This window comes from Cucumis melo, chromosome 10 (genome assembly GCF_025177605.1).
Source record: "Cucumis melo cultivar AY chromosome 10, USDA_Cmelo_AY_1.0, whole genome shotgun sequence".
Taxonomy (NCBI): domain Eukaryota; kingdom Viridiplantae; phylum Streptophyta; class Magnoliopsida; order Cucurbitales; family Cucurbitaceae; genus Cucumis; species Cucumis melo.
In genome coordinates this window covers 3,648,013-3,669,286 of record NC_066866.1, presented here as the reverse complement: position 1 = coordinate 3,669,286, position 21,274 = coordinate 3,648,013, and the positions used below count along the sequence as shown (strand labels likewise).

Here is a 21,274-nt window from a genome sequence, read left to right as displayed (position 1 = left end):
TAACGTAACAATGACAGCCACAAAGGATCATATTATATTAAAAATAATTATATATAGCAATCAACAGGACAATCGATATGTTATTTATTTGAATGGAGTTTGACTTATTATTTGAAGGTATTAAATATCGAAGACGAAGGGGATTAGGGATAAATAAATCAACTTTTATCCTTGTCCATGAACGAAATGTGAATGCTAAAGTAATTTTGTAAGTAATATTGGAGAATTAAGGTTGATCTAAACAAATGGGAACATTTTATTAGACTTTTTTCTTTGAAAACAAAAGTCATATCCCACCTACAATCTTATCAGTCCTGACAACATAGGAAAGCTAATAAAAAAAAAGGATAAGTCTACTCTGAGAGACACAAGAGACAAAGCATATGATTTGGTCAAAAAGTGGGTCTTCAAATTGCAATGTACCTAGAAGAGTAGCACAACCTTCCAACATCTAAGCAACTAATAAGAGAAGACAATGAATGACACAAAAAGGAAAAAGAGAGCAAGAGAGAGAGGAGGGACTTGACAACACTAGCAGCATCAAATTCAATCCGAAAGCCCCAAAATCAATCCTCTTTACAAGGTGCGAACTTGCAAGCAAAGTAGAGATTTCTCCAACTTCCACCCGTCAGAAAAGAGTAGTAGCATTAACAATATTTTCTATGTTAGTATTTATTCATTTCTATCATTAATAAAATCTACAATCATGTTATATTTTGTAAAATATTTTGATTTATTTGATTACATTTGAGAAAATTAACGTATATAATTTATATGATTAATTGTGTAGCTTTGGAGGCCAAGATGAACCAAAGGAGAGAAGGGAAGAGCCAAAGGGAAAGAAAAGTGAAAGCGAGGGTGAAAAACCCAAGAGCGAAAGGACCAAATAATAATTAGTCAAAAAGAAAAATGGGCAAAAAAAATATTTATTATGGGAGGTTGGGATGTATCCTTGAAAGTTATCAGGATTACTCGGGGGTTGGGAATGTATTATTGAACCTTGATCTTATCAGATTTTATGGTTAGTAGATATTATTTTCTTGTGTTAAGTCTTTTTTTTTATATCGATAGCATGATGCGAACACTTAACCATCACATAATCCCAAAACGAATCTATTTTAATTTAGAGCCGTCGTTATATTTTGTATTATGTTAATTAGTATTAGTTTAATCATATTAGGTGACCCCATGTTGATAGGTTTTTCTCTTATGAATCAATTGATAGCGGGTTTAAACGGAGAAAAATCAATATGTATTAGATACATATAATTTATATCCTATCTAAACTAACCAAAATGGACTGCTATCAAGAATTTAACGTATACAATATCAATAGATGAGTTTATTCTTATTGTAAAAAAGATACAAATCATTATAAAATATTATAAATAAATCAATTTAATTTTTAAAAACCAAAATAAAAAACGAAAATAGTTACTAAACTAAACACTCTAACTTTTCAAGGAATCAAAGACCCATACTAGAAAGTGGTTTTACAAACAGTTAAATCACATTTTTTTTCGAGTCACTTCGAAAATATTTTTAATCATATGCAAAATGAGTTTTAATAAAATGACCTTTGCTTTTAAAAAGTATATAATTAAAGTTTGAATTGATTTTAAACTAAGGTGTTTTTTACCATTTCAAAATCCTTTCAAAAAGTAATCCAGCACTTGGTATGTAGGTTTCTTTTCGGTGCTTAGCAAAGGATTTCACCAAAGACTGCTATTCCTCTGCTTCTCTAATCACTTTTTATAAGTCACTTTGAAAATACTTTTAACCATGCAACATCAATTTTAATAAAATGAAATCGCTTTAAAAAGTATATAATTAAAGTTTGAAATTGATTTTAAAGTAAGGTGTTTACTATTCCAAAATCCTTTCAAAAAGCAATCTAGCACTTGGTAGGTTTTTTTCCAGTGCTTAGCAAAGGAGTTCACAAAACACTGCTATTCTTCTGCTTCTCTAATCATCACTTACAAAGTGCAATCCAATATAAAGAGAGTAAAAGATGACATCCAATCCAATATATAACAATAGAGTTCTTATAATAAGGTTAGATATGTATGCTTGCCAAAGCTTTACAGTAATTATATCGTGAATTCGAATCGACACATGGAAGCCGCCTGATCACATTCTTGAATAACCCCTATGGTCTTCATATTCCTCCATGAACGAATCGTTGAACTTCTTGAAACTTGCCATGATTTCAGGCATGTCTTCCTCAGCAGGCAAGATGGTTGTCCTCAAATGGAACACCCTGTAAGAAAAGATCAGGCAATGGCAATTGACTTTTAAGTTATGCAAGATCACGTTCAAACCAAAATAAGTACATTGCCGAGATAAAAGAGGACCGTGTTCAGTTCTAAAAGTAACAATAGTTAGGAAGACGATGAAGTTGATTAACTAAAGGAGACCAAATGCTTGTAAAAGAAGAAATAAGGAAAGATTCTAAAAGTACTTATAATATTACCCTTCTTTCTGCCCAAAGCCTGAACCTGGAACAGTGGAGATTCCAGTGGCTTCCAAGAGCTTGAGACAGTAGAAAACATCAGGCACTTTTCCTAACTTTTTAGCAGCCTCAATGGCTTTCGGCGGGAGGCGAATTTGTGGGAAAGAATACATGGCACCTGATAAAAAAATCCTCTTGTTTTTTGTAATCTAATAACATAGACATCGAATTCGGAAGAAGAGAAGAAAAAGAAAAGATGAAATGTCAAAACAAAAGACAATTTACCTTCTGTGAAATTGCAGATCACATTTCTGCAGCTATTGAATCCATCAGTCATTATTCTTGCTCTTCTCCTCAGAGATTCAAGGATCCCCTTGCTACAATCCCACAAATGATAAAATACAGTTTATTTAATTGAAAAGTTGGTGATTCCCACAATCCTAATATGTTGGCGTATATGACTAGTAATATCGCCTTCAGGACAATTCAACAACGTAAGGATTCAATACAGCTAGCGAGTATTAATGGAACAGTACTATTGTAAAATGTGATCTTGCTCAACGTACATGCCATAAAAGAGGTGGGAAAAAGTATTATGTTAAGCTAGCCATACCTTTCCCTAATAAACTGATCATATGAAATGTCACCAGGCTTAGGTGGGTTGACCATCAACCCCATCTGCAAATAAATAATGCAACTTTCTCCGTGAGAAAATTCAGGTGTGACAAATCTGAAGGCTAAGAAACAAACATATAACACATTGAGTTGACTCACAAATATCTGAGCAGGAACGTTTGGGCTGAGTGATATAGATGCAACCTTATAAATTTCATCGACCGTCTGCAGCATCAGATGAGATCGAAGTTTACATGAGTATTATAAAAACGCTGAAAGGAAACTTATAGAATTGAACAATTAACTTATGATGTAATCAAACCCTTGGAGGAATGTTGGTCATCTCAAAGTATCCACCTCGCTGTCCACATTCTCCCCAATATCCTTTTGACACAGTATGGAAAGAAATAAGTTGCAGTTCCTTGCTGATGGGTGGGCCCATATCCAGTAATACCTGAGAGATGCAACAAATCAGAGTATGGATTTGAAAACCAAAAAGAAAGTTGAGACTAAGATATAACCATTTACCTTTCTAGAACTAATGAAGGGGCGTTCATCTTGGTATACATTTTGCTGATAAACCTCATCTCCGAGCAAAACCAAGTTTTCTTTGAAACAGAAGTTTAGTATCTCTCTCAGATTTGCTTCACTAAGGCATTGACCAGTTGGGTTCCCAGGATTTATGATCACCATAGCTCTTACCTAACCAGAAACCAATAGACAATACATTAGTTGTCGAGTTATTGCTGACTTTAACCTACGGACTTGGGGACATTAGGTCCCAACTTGCCTTGGGTAGAGTGGGTTATTATAGTTGTAAATGTATAGGCCTCCGATTATAAGAGTTTGGAGTTCCCAATTATTGTACCTTACACTTAGCTACGATAAAACTATTTGAAAATCTTAATTTTCTACCGTATTTATAATTTTGTAACCATTCTCTTACAAATGCATTTGTAGTCCATGCTAAAATAATTTCCACTTCAAACACAGGCTACTATAAGTTATAATTCAAACTAAAATATTACCCCTAAAAACATTCCTATAATCTATAAACCATAATAACCAATAACTAAAATAGCAAACTCAGGCTCCAAACGATCCTTAAACACACTCGTTGTTATATAAATGTTAATGAGCTACGGATGGAAGATCAATTAAGATGGCTTGGTTCTAAATTTTGAAAACCGAATACTTGAATTCAATTTCATATCAAAACACTGCTTAGAAGATTTTGCTTTCACCAATAAATAAGGAAAACACACGCACAGTAATTCCCTTGGAGCGAGCCTGAGCAACGGATTGGCGAAGGTCGTTAACATCTAGACCCCAATTTGCAGTCTCTTCTAGGTAGTACGGAACAAGGGAACCCCCGAACAGTGCAATTGCGGCTGAGTAAAGAGGGTATTGTGGAACCGGGACCAGAATCTGATAAGACACCAGTTTTAAAATTCACATACAAAGAGGGTAGAGAGAATGAAGAAAGGTATTCATTCAAGTATCAACTTTTGTAGTAAAAAGCAATCACGTTCTCAAGGTCAATAAAGAAAATAGAACAATACCCCATCCCCTGCACCGCGGATAATAGTATTCAAAATCTGCATAACACCTTTACTAGCACCATCAGTGAGGTATATGAGTTCTGGATCGCTGCCATGTGAGCAGTGAACCATAAGCATTTTAATCTTATCAACTTAACTCAAACACATTTTTTATGCACATAAGTTTATTGAAATTCATAGATATAACATGATTATCACCTTGGATAGCCATCTCGCCTTCCTATAAAGTCTGCTACTTCCTTCCTAATTGCAGGAATTCCTCGGGAATCGCTGTAAGCACCTAGAAGTATTTTGGAAGAATTAAAACCAATCAATTTAATGTATGTCCTTGAAGATCTGAACTTCTATGAAACCAAGTGCTTTCAGAGCTTTCTAAGTCAGTTACACTTCCAAGTTCCGAGTAGTAAAAAAAGGAAATCGAGTAATGGATGCTGTCAAGTTTAGAAAATTTAAACAAAATAAATAAGGTAGACATAAGAAACGGACAAATGTGGTCCTGAAACCTAATGTTAGTACCAGAGTACAAGAAAATTTGAAACTAAAGTTGTGTTCTTGCTGTTATGATTTCATTACACCCCTTCTCAACAGCAGGATCCTTCAACGATTAAGACTGAATCATTCTAACATGAGAAAGAAAATTGAGAAATTACCTAGGCCTCCTGGAATCAGTGAGAGGTAATGTTTGGCTCTTGCAATAGCATCAGCAGGAAATATTAATCCTACATTGGGATCTTCTAACAGAAAGGGAGCTTGGCAAAGAGCGACAACCTGTCGAATAAAGAGAGGTAGTTTTATGCTGACATCGGAACAGGAGTTGCTTTCAGTTTCAAAAGAAATAAAGAGATCGGACATCAACAAAAAATGGAAGTGGCTGTAGCAACAAACCTGACGTGGAAAAGTCAATGGCTTCTGTCCAAGAGCATGGGGATTCCCAACATTTGTGAAAATAATCTGCAGATATATTTGAGGTACAAGTGTATAAGCTAGACTATCAAATAGACCAAGTAGAAAAGTTGCTAAACAAAACTAAAAAAGGCGACAAACTTCCAAGGGTATCAACAGGTCTCAACGATGTAATGGTGGCAAGAAGATTAACTTAAATATAAATCAAAGATCAAAATTCCAAAACTTTGAGAAGGGATAGAGAAAGAGGAAAAGAACGAATATTTCAAATGGAATTCTGTTTAATCAATTTAAATTGGACCACGGCAAAGAATAATAAAAATTATCACTAGTTCACTAATAAACCAAGGGATAAGTATTTCGACTCGTGGGAATGCCAAGTTTATTTCAAGAACTATGCAATAAAGCACAGTAGGGGGAGAAAGTATTGATGAAAGTAAAACATTACAAATTGACCATACTCCTAAAATAATCAAAGGAAAATTTCTAAAGCGCAGAGAAGGAACTGTATGATTGACAGAAATATATTTAGACTAAAACTTAATACCCTTTTTCCTTCCTTCTGAAGCTCAGAAGCTCGCAGATATAGTTCTCCTCTGACAGCATACTGAGCTTTTTTCACGTTTTCATTAATCGAGTCATAGTCTAGTGCCTTGCGTGACATGGTGATGTACTTGACTTATTTAATCTATCACTCCAATACAGGCAAACAAAGCTAGAATTTACCAACCAAAGAAAAATCTGCCTTGAACCTGAAATTTACAAGAGAGTGAAATATAAGATAAATAAGAAACCAAATGCACAAGTTTTTCAAAGCTCTTAGGAGGGTAAGAAAACATGGACCTGAAATTACAGCTTTTCGTGTCTTTATCACAGATTCACACAAAAGTATTGAGAATATACAAAATGAGATAGAATAAAATAAAATATACCCTAACCAAACTAACTTAATTCTAGCTTAACCATTTGAATTTAGTCCTAGTTAAGCATGAAAGTATGTTTAGGAGTGATTCTAAAATGATTAAAGTTACTTTATGATTTTATGGACTGTTTTAATGATTCGATAAAAATATTAAATTAATTTTAACTAATTAAAGAACTGGAGTGATTTTTAACGTGACAAAGTAATTGTAACATTGTCAAAGTAACTCCCGTGGTCAATTTCTATAGTGGCATTTCTTTTTCCGACTTGATATATTAGTTCACATTCTGAGTATCTAACACTGAGTTTCGTGAGTCAAATTAATATCTAATCCAATGCATCAAGGGGAATGTTGATAGTTTTATGATTTACGTAAATGAATCCGCAGAAAACATCAGTAAACTTCCATCGATAGACTCCATACAACTTCAAGCTACTCGTCTTTCACCAAGAACGACGACTGGAAGAAAACTAAAAGTGCACAGTCGAAGGCTCAAAAATACATCCATTCTTCCAATGTGAGAAGATAGAAAAAAGAGTGCAAATGCGAGTGATTGATAACAGCAATATAAATGAACTAAATCGGCTCATAGCAGTCTAATCTATGTAACAGAATAAACCAAAAATCTCATAGCTCTTTTGATTTCTGAAGTCTTGCAAAGGAAAAACTGCGCATCGATACAAACGAGGAAGAAATCCACAAACAAACAACACAGAATAGCATGATTTTTCACTAATGATCAAAACCCACCAGAGTTAAGACAGCTAGACTACTCCAGGAAGCCACGGATTAAGAAAAACTAAAACAGAACAAATAAATGACTAATGATCAAAAACCCACAAAGAGTTAAACTAACAACATCACGTATTCATTCAACAATGGATTCATCACGCAAAACTAAGCAAGAAATTCAAAGATTAATAATAAGAATGCAAAGGAAACACTACCAAATCCCAGTGAAAACCAATGCTGATTTAAAGAACTAGATGAGTAATCAGATTAAGCAAACAACTAAAGATGACTTTATTTATGATTAGAAAAATCGGAGATGGGTTCAATACGGTATGGCGTAGGGAGGTCAAAACTGACCTTTGTTGGAGCGAATCGCTGCAGAAGAGAGGGAAACTATTGAGGAAATGCAGCGATATTCGACTGACACACAAAATTGGGACCCGGGTCTGAGTGAAAGTTGGATATTGGGGAGGGGGAATTATGTGGCAATAAAATTGAACGTAACGATGCATCAGAGCCACTGAAAATTGGAGTATGGATTTCTTTTTCCATATTGGAAAAAAGATAATAAGAGATAAAGTTCATGAAACTATAAAAGTGTGGCGTAGCTTCATACTGAAATTTTAGTTTGATAGAGTGCATAAATTTGGTGGCTATGTTTCTTTGGCTCAATGGTCAGACATTGGACAAATGAAATCAATAAGTAGTGGTGGGTGTTTTTTTATTATCCTTTAAAATTAAAAATTAATGTGAAACCTGACAAAGTGAGATATACCATTATGATGAGGTCAAGAGGTATAGAACCATGTAAATATCCTTATTAAAGCCTTTTTAGTTAGACAATGAGATGTGATGTCCTTTAAAAATAAAAAATAAAATAAAATAAAATAAAAAAGAGGAAAAGAAGAGTTAAAATTTCTTGCAAAAATTGATATTTTAGATATGAAAAATCATCCCCTTGAAGTAAAAAAATGTTGATAATTGATGTACTAAAGTATAATATTTATTTTAAAAAAATTAAATCTACAGTACTTATAAGATTTTAAAATTGTTCATTCTTTGTGAAATATGGAAAGGAGTTTGAGATCCTCCTTAAGCAAATTCTCTATTCATTTGACAACAAATCATCGAATCATAGGGTGACCAGTTTTTTGTTCTTTTTGTGCTTTTGCAAAGGTCAGGGGAGTGAGTTTTCTTTTAGTTCAATGAGTGAGGTAGAGATATTTGAAACTGTAGATGTACGTCTTAACCAATTTTTGCGTACTTGCTAATTTGATTTAATACCTTTGATAAAAAAAAAAATTATCAACTTACATCAATTAGGTTAATAGTTGTTTGTGAAGGTTATGTACAAATCTAACATCTTTTACTTATTTATTAATGCTATGAATAGAAACATATGGCTAAGTATTTAGTTTTAAAAGGACGACTGAATGAGTCATTCTAAAAGAAATGTGTTATTTGGTTAAGTATGGAGATTGACCTATAATTCAACTATAAGGATTAGACAGATCAATCTATCAGATGAATGAAAATTCAATATGTATTCCGAAGGTAAAAGATGATTTTACAATAAAATTTAAAGAAAGCATGAGATGGTAGGTTCAAGGTAGTTCATGTGCCTTGTGATGACCAACAGTGGGGGGATGCCATGATAGACAAGCTTGGATTAATTGTTTTAAACACAACCCATTTGCTTGGATTAGTCCATTTGTAATAGCCAAGTTAAATCAATTATAGAAAAAGATTAGTAAGTCAATAAACTAGTTACAAAATTATATTTTATATATAATTAATCAAGCTTTAGATATTTATGGTACGGTGAAAACATTATCAAATATTCATTTGTTTAGCTATTTAAATTTTTATTAACTTGATTGTTAGAGTGTTGTTAGCTAAGCAACACACCAATGCTATATTTTATTGTCTTTTTTAGACATTGTCTAATTCGTTCTAGCTATTGCAATTGCACGACGAATAACCAAATTTTGATATCAATAACTTGTTTTCAAATTTCATGTTGTTATGTCAATTTTTTTTTGTTGATACCAATCTACCTTCTTTTGATAATGATGGTTTTATTTTAGTTTTATGTTTATAAAATTTATGTTTGTTTTCTCCAAATTTGTTTTATACTTATTTGAAGTAGAAATATATTAAAATGTAAAAGGAATGTTGAAATCTAATATAATTTATTATCAATCGATAATAAAAATGAAAATTTAAACACCACAACCTAATCTTATTTCACGTCGACTACAATTATTTTGATTTTCATAAAAAAATTTAAAAAAATTAGTCCATTAATAACTTAAACATTCAATCCAAAATTAACTGAATGAGACAAAATTTAAAAAGAACAAAGGAAATAAATGAGAAAGTTTAAAAAGTATAATTTGCAACTTTCTTTTAATAGGCTGTTAAATGTCACAAAAGGCCAAAATACACTAATTTAAAACGTCATTTCTCTACGAAAACATACGAATGTCAAAAAACGTTATCGTTTAACTTGATTTTCAATTTTTACCCGGCAGATAAATGGCGCGTCACAGTGCTAGTCATCAGAGTCCCATACGCCGTACGGCGGGATATCGCCCCCTTCGGTTTCCGTTCAGAAACCCTAGCAAACCCCTCAAATCCTCCCGAAGTTCTCTGTCGTACTCCATCGGATGTTCAAAGCTAAAGAGAGCAGAATGGTGTGCAAGACGAAGAATTTCAAGAATTCTTATCACAGTGGACTGATCCTTTCTATTCAATTTAAAACTCTGCTTCTACATCGATCTCGATACCAGTGACTGATCTCCGAGGCCAAGAAGATTGGATTGCAGCAGTGGATAGATTCTGGCATTGTAAACTCTTGTCTTCTATTTATTCTTGTTTCTTTTTCTACAATTATATACAACCTATGTCAATAATTGTGGATGCTTTTGAAGCCGTTTTGAATATTCATCTCAAAACTAAAACTGCATTGTGAGAGATAAGGTTGATCTAGACTTTTTGAAATGGAAATGCTGAGTACATTTTAGTTTGTAGTATCTATCTCATTGAATTTTCTACTTTCCAGATAGCGATTGCCTTTCCGTATGATGGAGTATAGAAGAAATTTCATAAACAGCTGCAGCATTTCCTACGGTACATATACCATATTGACTCTAATATCATCCTTGTCACGAAGTGAGCATCATATTGATTTTCTGAGGTTCATAATTGATATAAATCAAGATTTTTTTTTATTTTATTATTATTATTATTTTATTTTATTTTTTTGTTAAATTACAAACTTGGTATCTATCACACCCAAGGAAAAGTTAGAATTCGGTAATTTGATAAACTTCATAATTAGTTCCTATGATCCGATGTACTTGGCATAAACCGTGGAGTCAGAAGTTTAAGAGACATAAATGTGATTTTCATATGTTGCAACTACAAGCTAGAAAGTCTGGAACGGGAAGGATAGTAGGGGGGAAACCGAAAAAAAAGTGATGATAGATTATGTCCGAAATATAATATCATATCATTGCGAAGATATGTAGAGGATCATTGTTTTCTATTGATGTTAGAGTGTCATGCCTCTAACTTAGTTGTGTGTCTCAAAATAGATAGTATTTTTGAGACACACCACTAAGTACACTACTAGCACAACACAATTCATGGAAGGCATGCAATGCCTCAAAGTGGAACAAACATGCATTGTACCATTGTACCAATGTGTTTGACTTGTAGACAAACAAAAATCATCCAATGAGTTGTAATATATGTGCACAAGCATATCTCTAGACAATAACGACATTGGCATTAGGTGCCAATTCTGTGAACCATTTACCTTATATTATCAAGTGGTCAAATTTCCAAAAAATCTTCATTGACTTGTTTCCAATTACACATCAACGGAGTCTTAACAGCCTTCCCAACCAAAAGTAGTCATAATTGGATCATAACGTTTACATGTAAAATGTGTGGGTCTCATGTCTCCAACGCTCCACTAAAGCAAGATGTTAATCTAATTGAATAAATCCAATTTGAGCAACAAAAAAACCAATTGCTTCAATGTACGACATAATATGATAATGCTCTGATCTAACAAGAATAGTACGTTGAGTGGGATGTTGCCTCCCTCCTTTAGCAGATCAAAATTATGGTAGAGAAAGTATCCCATATAAATTGTGAATGAATACAATTATACAACATTAACAAGATCTAGTTTCATGGTGCACAATCATTAAACGAAATAAAATATAATGAATTAGCCAATCTAGTAACAAACATAAATAAAATAACAAAATCAATAACAACAAAATTATTATAGGGTTATTACTGTAACAAAATCATTATATTTTTTGAAATTAGTATACTTCTTACATGACTTCAGTCATAACATTTGACATAACTGGACAGGTAAACTTTCACAAATTAAGTCAAGTAGTGTACTTGGTATACTAATTTGCTCCATGCCAAAATCATAGTATTTTTTTTACTATAATTTGAACTTTAATCATTGGTTTATTTATTCTTTCAAATCTACCCCATTTTTATCATTAATTTGAAAAAGAACATTATTCTTACAATTAATTCGTAAAAAAGTAAAAACTAATAGGAAAGAGTAAATATTGTACCAAATAAGAATTTTAAAATAATGTTGAATGTAGATAATTAAAAAATATAAAATAATATTTACTGAAACAAGAATCGATTATGAATCTTATAAATGTAGAAGTGATTACTAATCTTATAAATGTTTGTCCTAAACATCCCTGTCGAGTTATCTAGAAATGGCATTGAGATTGAGAAACTTAAAAACTACAAAAGCTTACAGTAAAACCATCATAATTTGGGGATTCTACATTTCATATTTTAAAGAAAAGTGCGACCAATAGGAAAATAAAATAACGAGTACTTCTATTAAGTATTGGGAACGGAATGCTTCTAGTTGTAGCAAATTGCATTGACAAATCAACGACTAAGCCACTTTACTTGAAAATGAGGCGCACGGTTCCATAAAGAAAAGAATTTTTACTATAAAAGAAGAGAGAAAAAAGTTTAAACCATAGCATAGCATTCCTCAGTTAGATTTGTCAATTTTAAACTTTTTTTCCCTATTATCTTCATTAATTTTTTTTTTTTTTATTTCTTACTTATACACCAAAAAGAAAGAAGAAGAATCAATCTCATTTAGTTACCTATTTTTAAAGTTTGTTCTATTTCAGTATCTGAATTTTCAAAATGCTTCCTTTGATTCCTCAAATTTCATGCTTCTATTAACTTTCAAAATTTCTATTTTAGTTATAACAATAACAATAACAATAATAATAATAAAACCATTTTGGCTATTGTATTTTATTTATTCATTTAGTGCATGCCCTTATTACTGCCTCATTAAATTCCTTCTTTTTTCTAATAACAATATATTGGGTGATGAAATGGAACTTCTAAAGTGTACAACTTTTTGCTAGTTGAGGGATCAGACTTATTTTGGCTTACTTCATTAACAAAGAAAGGTTTGATAATTATGATTATTGTGGTAAAGTTTATATTAGAGTCAGTTCTCTGGTTACTTTCCAACTCTTGTAACAGTGGCTATATCTTTGCCATCTTTTGCACCCAATAAATTAACACAATAGTTTATATAAAAACCAAAATAAAGTAAATTCAAAATTAATATATAGATATGATTATTTTCAAAGATATTTGAGACTCTAAATGAACAGAATTTAAGAAGTTGATAACAAAATATAGAAGCTCAACCCTATAAAAAATAATTAGAAGGTAAAGTTTTGGTTCTTCCTGCCCACCTGAATGGCAGAAACCATCAGCTTTGACTGGCTACGTTTTACAATCTCTATACAGTGAACCAACTAAGAAAAGAAGAAGAAAAGAAACGAACAAAAAAGAAAAACAAAGATTGGAAAGGTAATAGCTAAAGTTAAGAAGCCATGGAGCTGTTATTCAATTAGCCCTTTCGACATGTCGGCTAAAAACAACCTCTAAATCCGGAGGCTTGAAGAATTGCCGCATGTTGCTGTGGTTGAATTTCAACGAAGATTTAGGCTTTTTAGGGGCGGGTGGGCATTTGGAACCCGACCGGATCCGGCATTCATCTCCAGTAGGCGTCGGTGGTTGGTCTTCATTGTCGCAATGATTGTGTTCTTTGTTAATGGTGAGCAACAGAGGAGGTCGTAATTGAATTCCAGTAATGACCCATTTTTCGGGGTCGAATTCGAACCCCATGTCCTTACGAAAATTTTCTGAAAATGCCATTAATTTTAAAGGGACGGTGGTGGTGGGAAAAGGAGAGAAAGATGAAGGGAAGTAATATAGAAGGAGGGGAATAAAGAGAGGAATAAAAGGGGAGGTGGAAAGTGATCAAAATTGTTGGTGCTGTGGATTTACAAAGAAGAATATGGAAAGTGACTTTGGCCTAATTTTAATTTGCTTTTTGTTTGTTGCAGCTAAAGAGGAGTGTTTTTCTTTTTCTTTCTAGAAATCAAGAAACAGTTAATTTTGGAGGCAAAGGTTTAGGAATAGCGACAACGGGAAATTGAGATACATGCTTTATTAGATTCCTTGCCCAAAAGGAGAGAGATGGGAATTTCAATGAACATCAAATGAAGGGAAGCTGACCCCGATAACAAAGTTGACTTATTTGGCGCTTAAATTGAAAAAATAAGTAGTTGTGATGTTGACATGCTTTCTAACAATATTTAGGTTAAGAGTAAGACTTGTAAAAATGTTTTAGAATGCACTTAAGTATTGTTTCAATTAGTAATGTTCACGATAGACCGAAAAATTGAGTTGATCGACCAACCTGAAGTTAGTCGGTGTTGGTTTGGGAAAATTTAAAGAGTTAAAACGACTTGACCAACTGACTGACTTTTACTCTTCGACAGTCTTGGTCGGCTTGAACTTTTATTAATTTGACCATAGTTAGTTTACGGACGATTTGGTTGAAAGACCGACTCTGATCGAACGATGGTCACCCCTAGTTCAAATATGTATATATATATTTTTTCTGTGAACTATAAAAAGTATTTCTATTGATGGTTGACTTGCTTTCTTGGCCTTGCATATAGGTATTTCAACACTATTATGAGAGTAGTGTAAAATCTTCTGTGGTGTTGGATGAAATCTTTTATACTGCTACCTCTGTTTATTATTTGTCATGTTGCTTTTCACAATAGTGTGGAGCTAATAGCAGTACATTTTTTTTTTCATGAGAACAAATATCAAGCTAAACAAAGGGAGGATGATTTTCTTGTAATGCTAAAATAATGCTTATATAAATGAAGTGGTAGTGACTATTATGTTTGCCCGAGTAAAACTTGAAAAAAAATGGCATTTAGATAGGACGACTCTTCACCTAACAATCTAACATTGTTTTCTACTTTAAGGTGTTGCCTTTAATACCTTATTCATATTATATCAACGTTGCATATGAGCGGATGTAAGAATGAAATCTTAATCGATTAGAGTTATTTGAAGTAAGAATTAAATACTACAAAATTATAAGTTAAAATTAACTAAGTTATTGATAGTGAAATGTAACTTTTCCCTGTTTCAAAAAAGAAAAAAATATATATAATTTTTTCCCGCTTAAAAAAAGATGGTTAGATGGAAAGTTGTGCAATTTGCAGAAACGGTGCAAGAAAGTTTACTTAAACAATAAAACAAAATAATTGCTAAATATAATTATATATATATAAACTTTTTTTTTTTCAAAAAGAAAAATAATTCAAATTAAAGAGCTCCAATTTTCAAGGTGAGTTATTCTTATTCCAAAAAATAAGCCGAAGGAATCTTGCAATTTGTAGGTTTCTTCCCCAAGTGCTCGGCAAAGTAGTTTATCAAAAGCTGCTTTTCCCCCCCTTATCCAGTATTCCATATTCCTCAACTTTCAGATTTCAACAAAGTTCTTCACTCAATTTCCTCATCATCATTTACAAAGTGCAATCCAATATCAAAATTCCAAAGAAAAAGAGTAAAAGATCACATCCAATCCAATAGAATAATTAAGTTCTCATAGTAAGGTTAGAATATGTATTTCTTGCAAAAGCTTTACAGTAACTGAAGAGTACATAGCGAATCCGGATCGAGCCAAGGAAGCTGTCCCGATCACATTCTTGAATAACCACTATGCCCCATATTCCTCCATGAATGCATCGTTGAACTTCTTGAAACTTGCCATGATTTCAGGCATGTCTTCCTCAGCTGGTAAGATTGTTGTCCTCAAATGGAACACCCTAAAGGGAAAAAAATCAGCCAATTCCAATGTCCAAACCAAAATGCATGAATAAAAATTAGTACATGGCCGAGATACGAGAAGATCATGTTATGGTTTCTATAGTTCGGAAGGCAATGTAGTTGATTATTTAACAGAACAAATACTTGTCGATCAAGAAATTTAGTAAAAGCACTGATAAATATTACCCTTCTTTCTGCCCAAATCCTGAGCCTGGAACAGTGGAGATTCCAGTGGCTTCTAAGAGCTTGAGGCAGTATAAAACATCAGGCACTTTTCCTAACTGTTTGGCAGACTCGATTGCTCTCGGCGGGAGGCGTATTTGTGGGAACGAATACATGGCACCTGTTAACAAATTCACTAGATTTTTTAATCTAATATCTCATAGCAATCTAATCTTGGAACTGAAGATGCAAAAGAAAAAAATATGTCGTAATGACAAAGATTTTACCTTCAGTGAAATTGCAGACTACATTTTTGCAGCTGTTAAATCCATCGGTCATTATTCTTGCTCTTCTCCTTAGTGATTCAAGGATCCCCTTGCTGCAATTCCAAAATCGGTAAAATACTGTTTATTACTTGGAAAGTTTGCCATTTCAATTTTTTGTTTTTGTTTTTTCCCCCTGTTTTTTGAATCAGTTTTTAAATTTTTGTTTATTGAACACAAAAACCATATATGTTTTGGTAACTGATTTTGTTTTATGTTTTTGAAAAATAAAATGTATTTTTTAAAAGCTTCTTTTCTTTTTTTCTTTTTCTTTTTTATTTTAAAAACAAGTTTCTTGTTTAAAAAGCAAAAAAAGTAAATTAGTTACCTATTTTTCAAAAATTAATTTTCGAAGACAAAAAACAGAACAAACGAGTTGTCAAAGAGATGTTTGTAATTTTTAGTTAAATTTGTTGATGTATACCAACTTTGGAATAACTAAGGCCATGTTTATTACCAATTTGTTTTTAGTTTGTGAAATTTATGTTTCTACTGAACTTTCTTACCACGGTTTTCATGATTTTTAAAGAAACGTTTGAATTATTAGTTAAATTTGAAACAACGAAAACAAGTTTTTTAAAATTATTTTTTTCAGTTTTTACAACTTGAATTGTGTTTTGGAAAACATTGGTAAAAAGTGTGTAACAGTACAAAATACTTATGAGTGGGAGTCATGCTTACAAGCTTAATCTCTAAAAACAAAAAATCAACAAACCGTTGTCAAACAAGACCCCAACTAATGAAATGAATTCTTAGAGAAACGAGATGTAACCATTAAAGAGGAGGGGGGGAAATTTATAAGATGTTAGCCTCACCTTTCGCTAATATACTGATCATATGAAAAATCACCAGGCTTGGGAGGATTGACCATCAAACCCATCTGCAAAACATAAAGCAAGTTTCTGTTTGAGAAATTTCTGGTGTGCCAGATGAAAAGGTTAATAATAAACATATAACACGTTCAGTTGACTCACAAATATCTGGGCAGGAACGTTTGGGCTGAGTGATATAGAAGCAACTTTATATATTTCATCAACCGTCTGCAACATTGGACAATCTAAATTTACATCGAGTTTCATAAAAATGCTGAAAGGAAACCTACAAAATTGAGCAGTGATCTTATAAAGTAATCAAACCCTTGGAGGAATGTTGGTCATCTCAAAGTATCCCCCACGTTGTCCACATTCTCCCCAATATCCTTTCGACACGGTGTGAAAAGAAATAAGCTGCAGCTCATTGCTAATAGGTGGACCCATATCTAGTAATACCTGAGAGATGCAATGGATGATATCAGCAAGTTGAAAACCCGACCCGAAAGAAAAAACTGTTGAGACTCAAACACGACCACTTTACCTTTCTAGAACTAATGAAAGGGCGTTCGTCTTGGTATACATTTTGCTGATACACCTCATCTCCGAGTAAGACCAAATTCTCTTGGAAACAGAAGTTCAGAATCTCTCTCAGATTTGCTTCACTAAGGCATTGGCCAGTGGGGTTGCCAGGATTTATAATCACCATAGCTCTTACCTAACCAGAAACCAAAGAATAAGGCACAAGTTATTGGTATGGCATCAACTAAAGATATAAACAGACTCAATATATAAATGTTTAATGAGAAATATGGGAAATGGACTAACATTAATTCCTTTGGAGCGAGCCTGCGCGACTGACTGGCGAAGATCATTAATGTCAAGACCCCAATTTGCAGTCTCTTCTAGGTAGTATGGAACAAGAGAGCCCCCAAAGAGTGCAATAGTAGCTGAGTAAAGAGGGTATTGCGGAACCGGGACCAAAATCTGATAAAGCATCAATTTAAACTTAACAATGTAGACAGTGTGATGCAAATGGAGAAAAGCTATTCGAGTAACATATTTTGCAAGAGAAAGCAATCAAATTCTCATGATCGGTCAAGAAATAGTACCCCATCCCCTTCACCACGGATAATAGTGTTCAATATCTGCATTACACCCTTACTAGCGCCATCAGTGAGGTATATGAGTTCTGGATCACTGTCATGAGAGCAATGAACATCAAGCATTTTTCCAACTGTTTAAAAAAATACATATTTTTAGGTGAAAGGAATATGCTTTAAGTGCTTGAAATGATTTTCCAAACAGGTCCTAACTCACACAAATGATAAGATTCGAGTAGATATCATCATTATTTTTATTACCTTTGGATAGCCATCTCGCCTTCCTATAAAGTCTGCTACTTCCTTCCTGATTGCAGGAATTCCTCGGGAATCGCTGTAAGCAACTAAAAGTATTTTGATAGGGTTAAATGCCAATCAATTATATGTAGCTTCTAGAAGATCTTAACTTCTGTGAAACTGATTTCAGAACTTTCTGAACTAGCTGTACTTCCAAGTCCCTCCATGTAGCAAATAAAAGGAAATTGAGAAATTGATGTTGTCAAGTTTATAACACTTTAACAAACTAAATAACGTAGACTAAGAAAAGGATAAATTTGGTCCTGAGACCCAATGCTTATATGCAAGATTTTTGTGGTCATAGAGAAGCTTGTATGTACGAATGGTGAAAATATTACAGGAAACAAAATTCGAAACTAAAGCTGTCCTATGTGTCTTTGCTTTTATGATTTCGTGAAACCCCATCCTTCCCAGCAAGATTGGTCACAATGATTAATCCAAAATCACTCTAACTTATGAAATCAAATTAAGAAATTACCTAGGCCTCCCGGAATCAAGGAGAGGTAACTTTTGGCTCGTGCAATAGCATCAGCAGGAAATATTAATCCTACATTAGGATCTTCCAACAAAAAGGGAGCTTGGCAAAGAGCAACAACCTGCATGAGTAAGAGTTAGGAAGTATTTATGGTAACCATAGAAACAGGAGTTGAATTTGATCCCAAAAGAAACTAAAAAAATGGTAATTTACAAGTTTAGTTCTTGAACTTTTTGATTTGTGTCTACTTAGTTCCTAAATTTAAAAAGTATCTTATAAGTCCTTCAAGTTTTGGATTTATGTTTACTTGATTCCTAAACATTTAAGAATTTAGATACAAAATTAAAGGTTCAAAGTTCTACTAAAATGTTTATGAAGTTTAAAGATCTACAAGACACTTATGGACCCGTTAGATATAAATTTGATAAGTCGATGGACTAAACTTGTAATTTAACCAACAAAAGAAAAAAAAAGATGCAACCTGACGTGGAAAAGTCAATGGCTTCTGTCCAAGAGCATGAGGATTTCCAACATTTGTGAAAATAATCTGCAGAGTTTTTGAAATTATGAGCATTACAAGTGTTCAGGCTAAAAAAGTTACTCCGAAACTCCAAATAGCCCAAACGAAATTGAAACAGAAAATAACAGGCATATTGGGCGTGCAACCAAAGTTCCACCTTGGCTAGATAACAAGAAGATCTTAAGTATATGAGTAGGAGACAATACCTTCATTTGGTGTGAGGTGTTTTGAATGAAGCTAAAAGCGCAGTCTCTAGAGCTTATGCTCAAGTGGGTAATATCATATCATTTAAAAGATGCATGCTAAGATTATTCCAAAAACTTAGTAACAAGTCACAATAGGATAAAACATTGATCAAAGGTAAAACATAACCAATTAAACAAACTCCTCAAACAATCGATATACGATTGACAGAAATATGATTGGATGAAAAGAAACTTCATACCTTTTTTCCTTCTTTCTGAAGCTCCGAAGCTCGCAGATATAGTTCTCCTCTAACAGCATACTGAGCCTTCTTCACATTTTCATTAATTGACTCATAGTCTAGTGCCTTTTGTGACATGATGCTTTATTTAACCTCTTGTAGCTGTTACTACAATACAGGCAAAAAAGCTGCAATGTATCAAACATAATTTTTAGATACAAAACACCAAGACCTTATCAAACATGATCTAAAAATATATGCCAACCTATCTATTTAATGGTTAGCTTAAACATTTGAATTTAGTGGTCACTCGACATGGTATCAGAGTGAGAGAGTCCACTTTGTATTGACCCTCCCAACCAATATTCCAGTTCATGGGTTAAGTTTCGTGTATGGTATGAAATCTAATCCCAAAATATGAGAAGTTTTATGTTACTTATGAAAATAAATACAAGGAAAACAGCAATAAACTCCCATTAACAGACCCATAACATTTCAAGCCACTAGAATCCATTCTTCCAATGTTGATTAACAAAGAGAACAATGTCCTCGAAGCAATCTAATGCATGCAAAATAATAGACCAAAAAACTTAGAACTCTTTTAATTTCTGAATTGACAAATTAACACGAAAATTAGCAGTTAAACACAAACATATATGCAAAGAAGATAATTTACCCAATGGAAACGAAACACTCCCCAGTCGAGTTCAACAGTAAACAGAGAAAATGGTGGTGACTAATCAGATTAAGCGAAGAACTTCGAGAGGGGAAGTCGTTAGGGAGTGCAGCGATATTCGAAATTATGAGCAGGGGCTCATTATTTTAGATGGATATTCGAACGTAACGATGCACCAGAACCACTGAAATTTGGAATGGAGATTTTTCCATATCGAAAATTTGAAGAGATAACGTTGAAGCAGCTAAAGTGTGGCGGAGCTTCAAGCAGAAAGCTCAGTTTCGATAGACTACAGAATTTTGGCGGTTCTGTTTCTTTGGCTCAGTTGTCATATTTGGACAATGAAATTGGCAAGTAGTGGCGGGTGTTCATTTTTAAAAAAAGATGTCAAATCGTAAAACTAACCTCTAAATACGGCAGTAATCACAATTATATCTTCAAACAAAATTTCCCTCCAAATTTGATTCTTTTTCTTTATACCAACGTCAGTTAAAGCAAAATTTTGGTTGATATTAAAATTTGATCTTAAACTTGTAATAGTCATCAAAATTAGACCATTAAATAGATAAAACTTGTACCATCTAACTTACGCACAATAATTTCTACAATTATGTAAATTTGGAAGTTCGTTTTTTTTATAATTAAGAGTTTGAGGGTTAGATTCCATTTTGACCTCATCATTACTACTACCATCATACTTAAAAACGTGTATTTTTGCAATTTACCGTTACAAAACGGGAGAAAAATAAAATAACATTAATATGATAAAAAAAAACTTTGACGCAATATGATGCATTCATATTAGGGATAAATCACACAAATTTATTAACTGAAGCCGTATTACAGTAGCATGGTGTTTCATTGTATTTGATCGTCTTTTTTGGTTCAGAATAACACGTATCGAACAACTTAAGCAAATGTTGAGGCCAAAATCCTCATTTGCAAGAAGATATCACCAACTAGAGAAATCATCTCAACAACAAATGAGATTTGGGCTCATTTACATCCCAACAAACGAACATATTATGTGATCTTCTAATATGCCTAAAAACGATCATCTTGA

The 21,274-nt window shown here is 33.1% G+C and overlaps 2 protein-coding genes across 3 annotated transcripts; both read right to left on the bottom strand.

Annotated features, from left to right (window-relative positions):
* Nucleotides 1-1,996: 1,996 nt before the first annotated feature.
* LOC103504412 (glutamate--glyoxylate aminotransferase 2) lies at nucleotides 1,997-7,843 on the bottom strand. Of its 2 annotated transcripts, none has more exons than XM_051091214.1 (14): nucleotides 7,545-7,843; nucleotides 6,080-6,284; nucleotides 5,515-5,580; nucleotides 5,280-5,397; nucleotides 4,828-4,909; nucleotides 4,630-4,717; nucleotides 4,337-4,495; nucleotides 3,596-3,769; nucleotides 3,390-3,521; nucleotides 3,227-3,292; nucleotides 3,066-3,130; nucleotides 2,738-2,829; nucleotides 2,474-2,630; nucleotides 1,997-2,260 (listed from the first exon to the last, which is right to left on the bottom strand). In XM_051091214.1, exons 2-14 carry the CDS (start codon nucleotides 6,194-6,196, stop codon nucleotides 2,131-2,133), a joined length of 1,446 nt encoding a protein of 481 aa, XP_050947171.1. In that variant the 5' UTR covers nucleotides 6,197-6,284; nucleotides 7,545-7,843; the 3' UTR covers nucleotides 1,997-2,130. The 2 variants fall into 2 exon arrangements, with proteins under 2 accessions (XP_050947171.1, XP_050947172.1); XM_051091215.1 differs by having other exon boundaries at nucleotides 7,403-7,707.
* A 7,339-nt stretch (nucleotides 7,844-15,182) lies between these two features.
* Nucleotides 15,183-19,673, bottom strand: LOC103489552 (glutamate--glyoxylate aminotransferase 2). The gene is made up of 13 exons (XM_051091216.1): nucleotides 19,557-19,673; nucleotides 19,073-19,138; nucleotides 18,595-18,712; nucleotides 18,085-18,163; nucleotides 17,829-17,919; nucleotides 17,545-17,703; nucleotides 17,261-17,434; nucleotides 17,044-17,175; nucleotides 16,882-16,947; nucleotides 16,723-16,787; nucleotides 15,872-15,963; nucleotides 15,609-15,765; nucleotides 15,183-15,421 (listed from the first exon to the last, which is right to left on the bottom strand). Exons 1-13 carry the CDS (start codon nucleotides 19,671-19,673, stop codon nucleotides 15,313-15,315), a joined length of 1,425 nt encoding a protein of 474 aa, XP_050947173.1. The 3' UTR covers nucleotides 15,183-15,312.
* Nucleotides 19,674-21,274: the final 1,601 nt, after the last annotated feature.

What these genes read in the sequence shown, in the direction of transcription:
- LOC103504412 (XM_051091214.1), bottom strand. Translation starts at nt 6,196, where the DNA reads ATGTCACGCAAGGCACTAGACTATGACTCGATTAATGAAAACGTGAAA. An exon ending in CATTGACTTTTCCACGTCAG is followed by an intron (nt 5,398 to 5,514) that starts GTTTGTTGCTAC and finishes TTTATTCGACAG; the next exon opens with GTTGTCGCTCTTTGCCAAGC. An exon ending in TCCGCGGTGCAGGGGATGGG is followed by an intron (nt 4,496 to 4,629) that starts GTATTGTTCTAT and finishes GTGTCTTATCAG; the next exon opens with ATTCTGGTCCCGGTTCCACA.
- LOC103489552 (XM_051091216.1), bottom strand. Translation starts at nt 19,673, where the DNA reads ATGTCACAAAAGGCACTAGACTATGAGTCAATTAATGAAAATGTGAAG. An exon ending in TCCGTGGTGAAGGGGATGGG is followed by an intron (nt 17,704 to 17,828) that starts GTACTATTTCTT and finishes ATGCTTTATCAG; the next exon opens with ATTTTGGTCCCGGTTCCGCA. An exon ending in CTCGCTCCAAAGGAATTAAT is followed by an intron (nt 17,435 to 17,544) that starts GTTAGTCCATTT and finishes GTTTCTGGTTAG; the next exon opens with GTAAGAGCTATGGTGATTAT.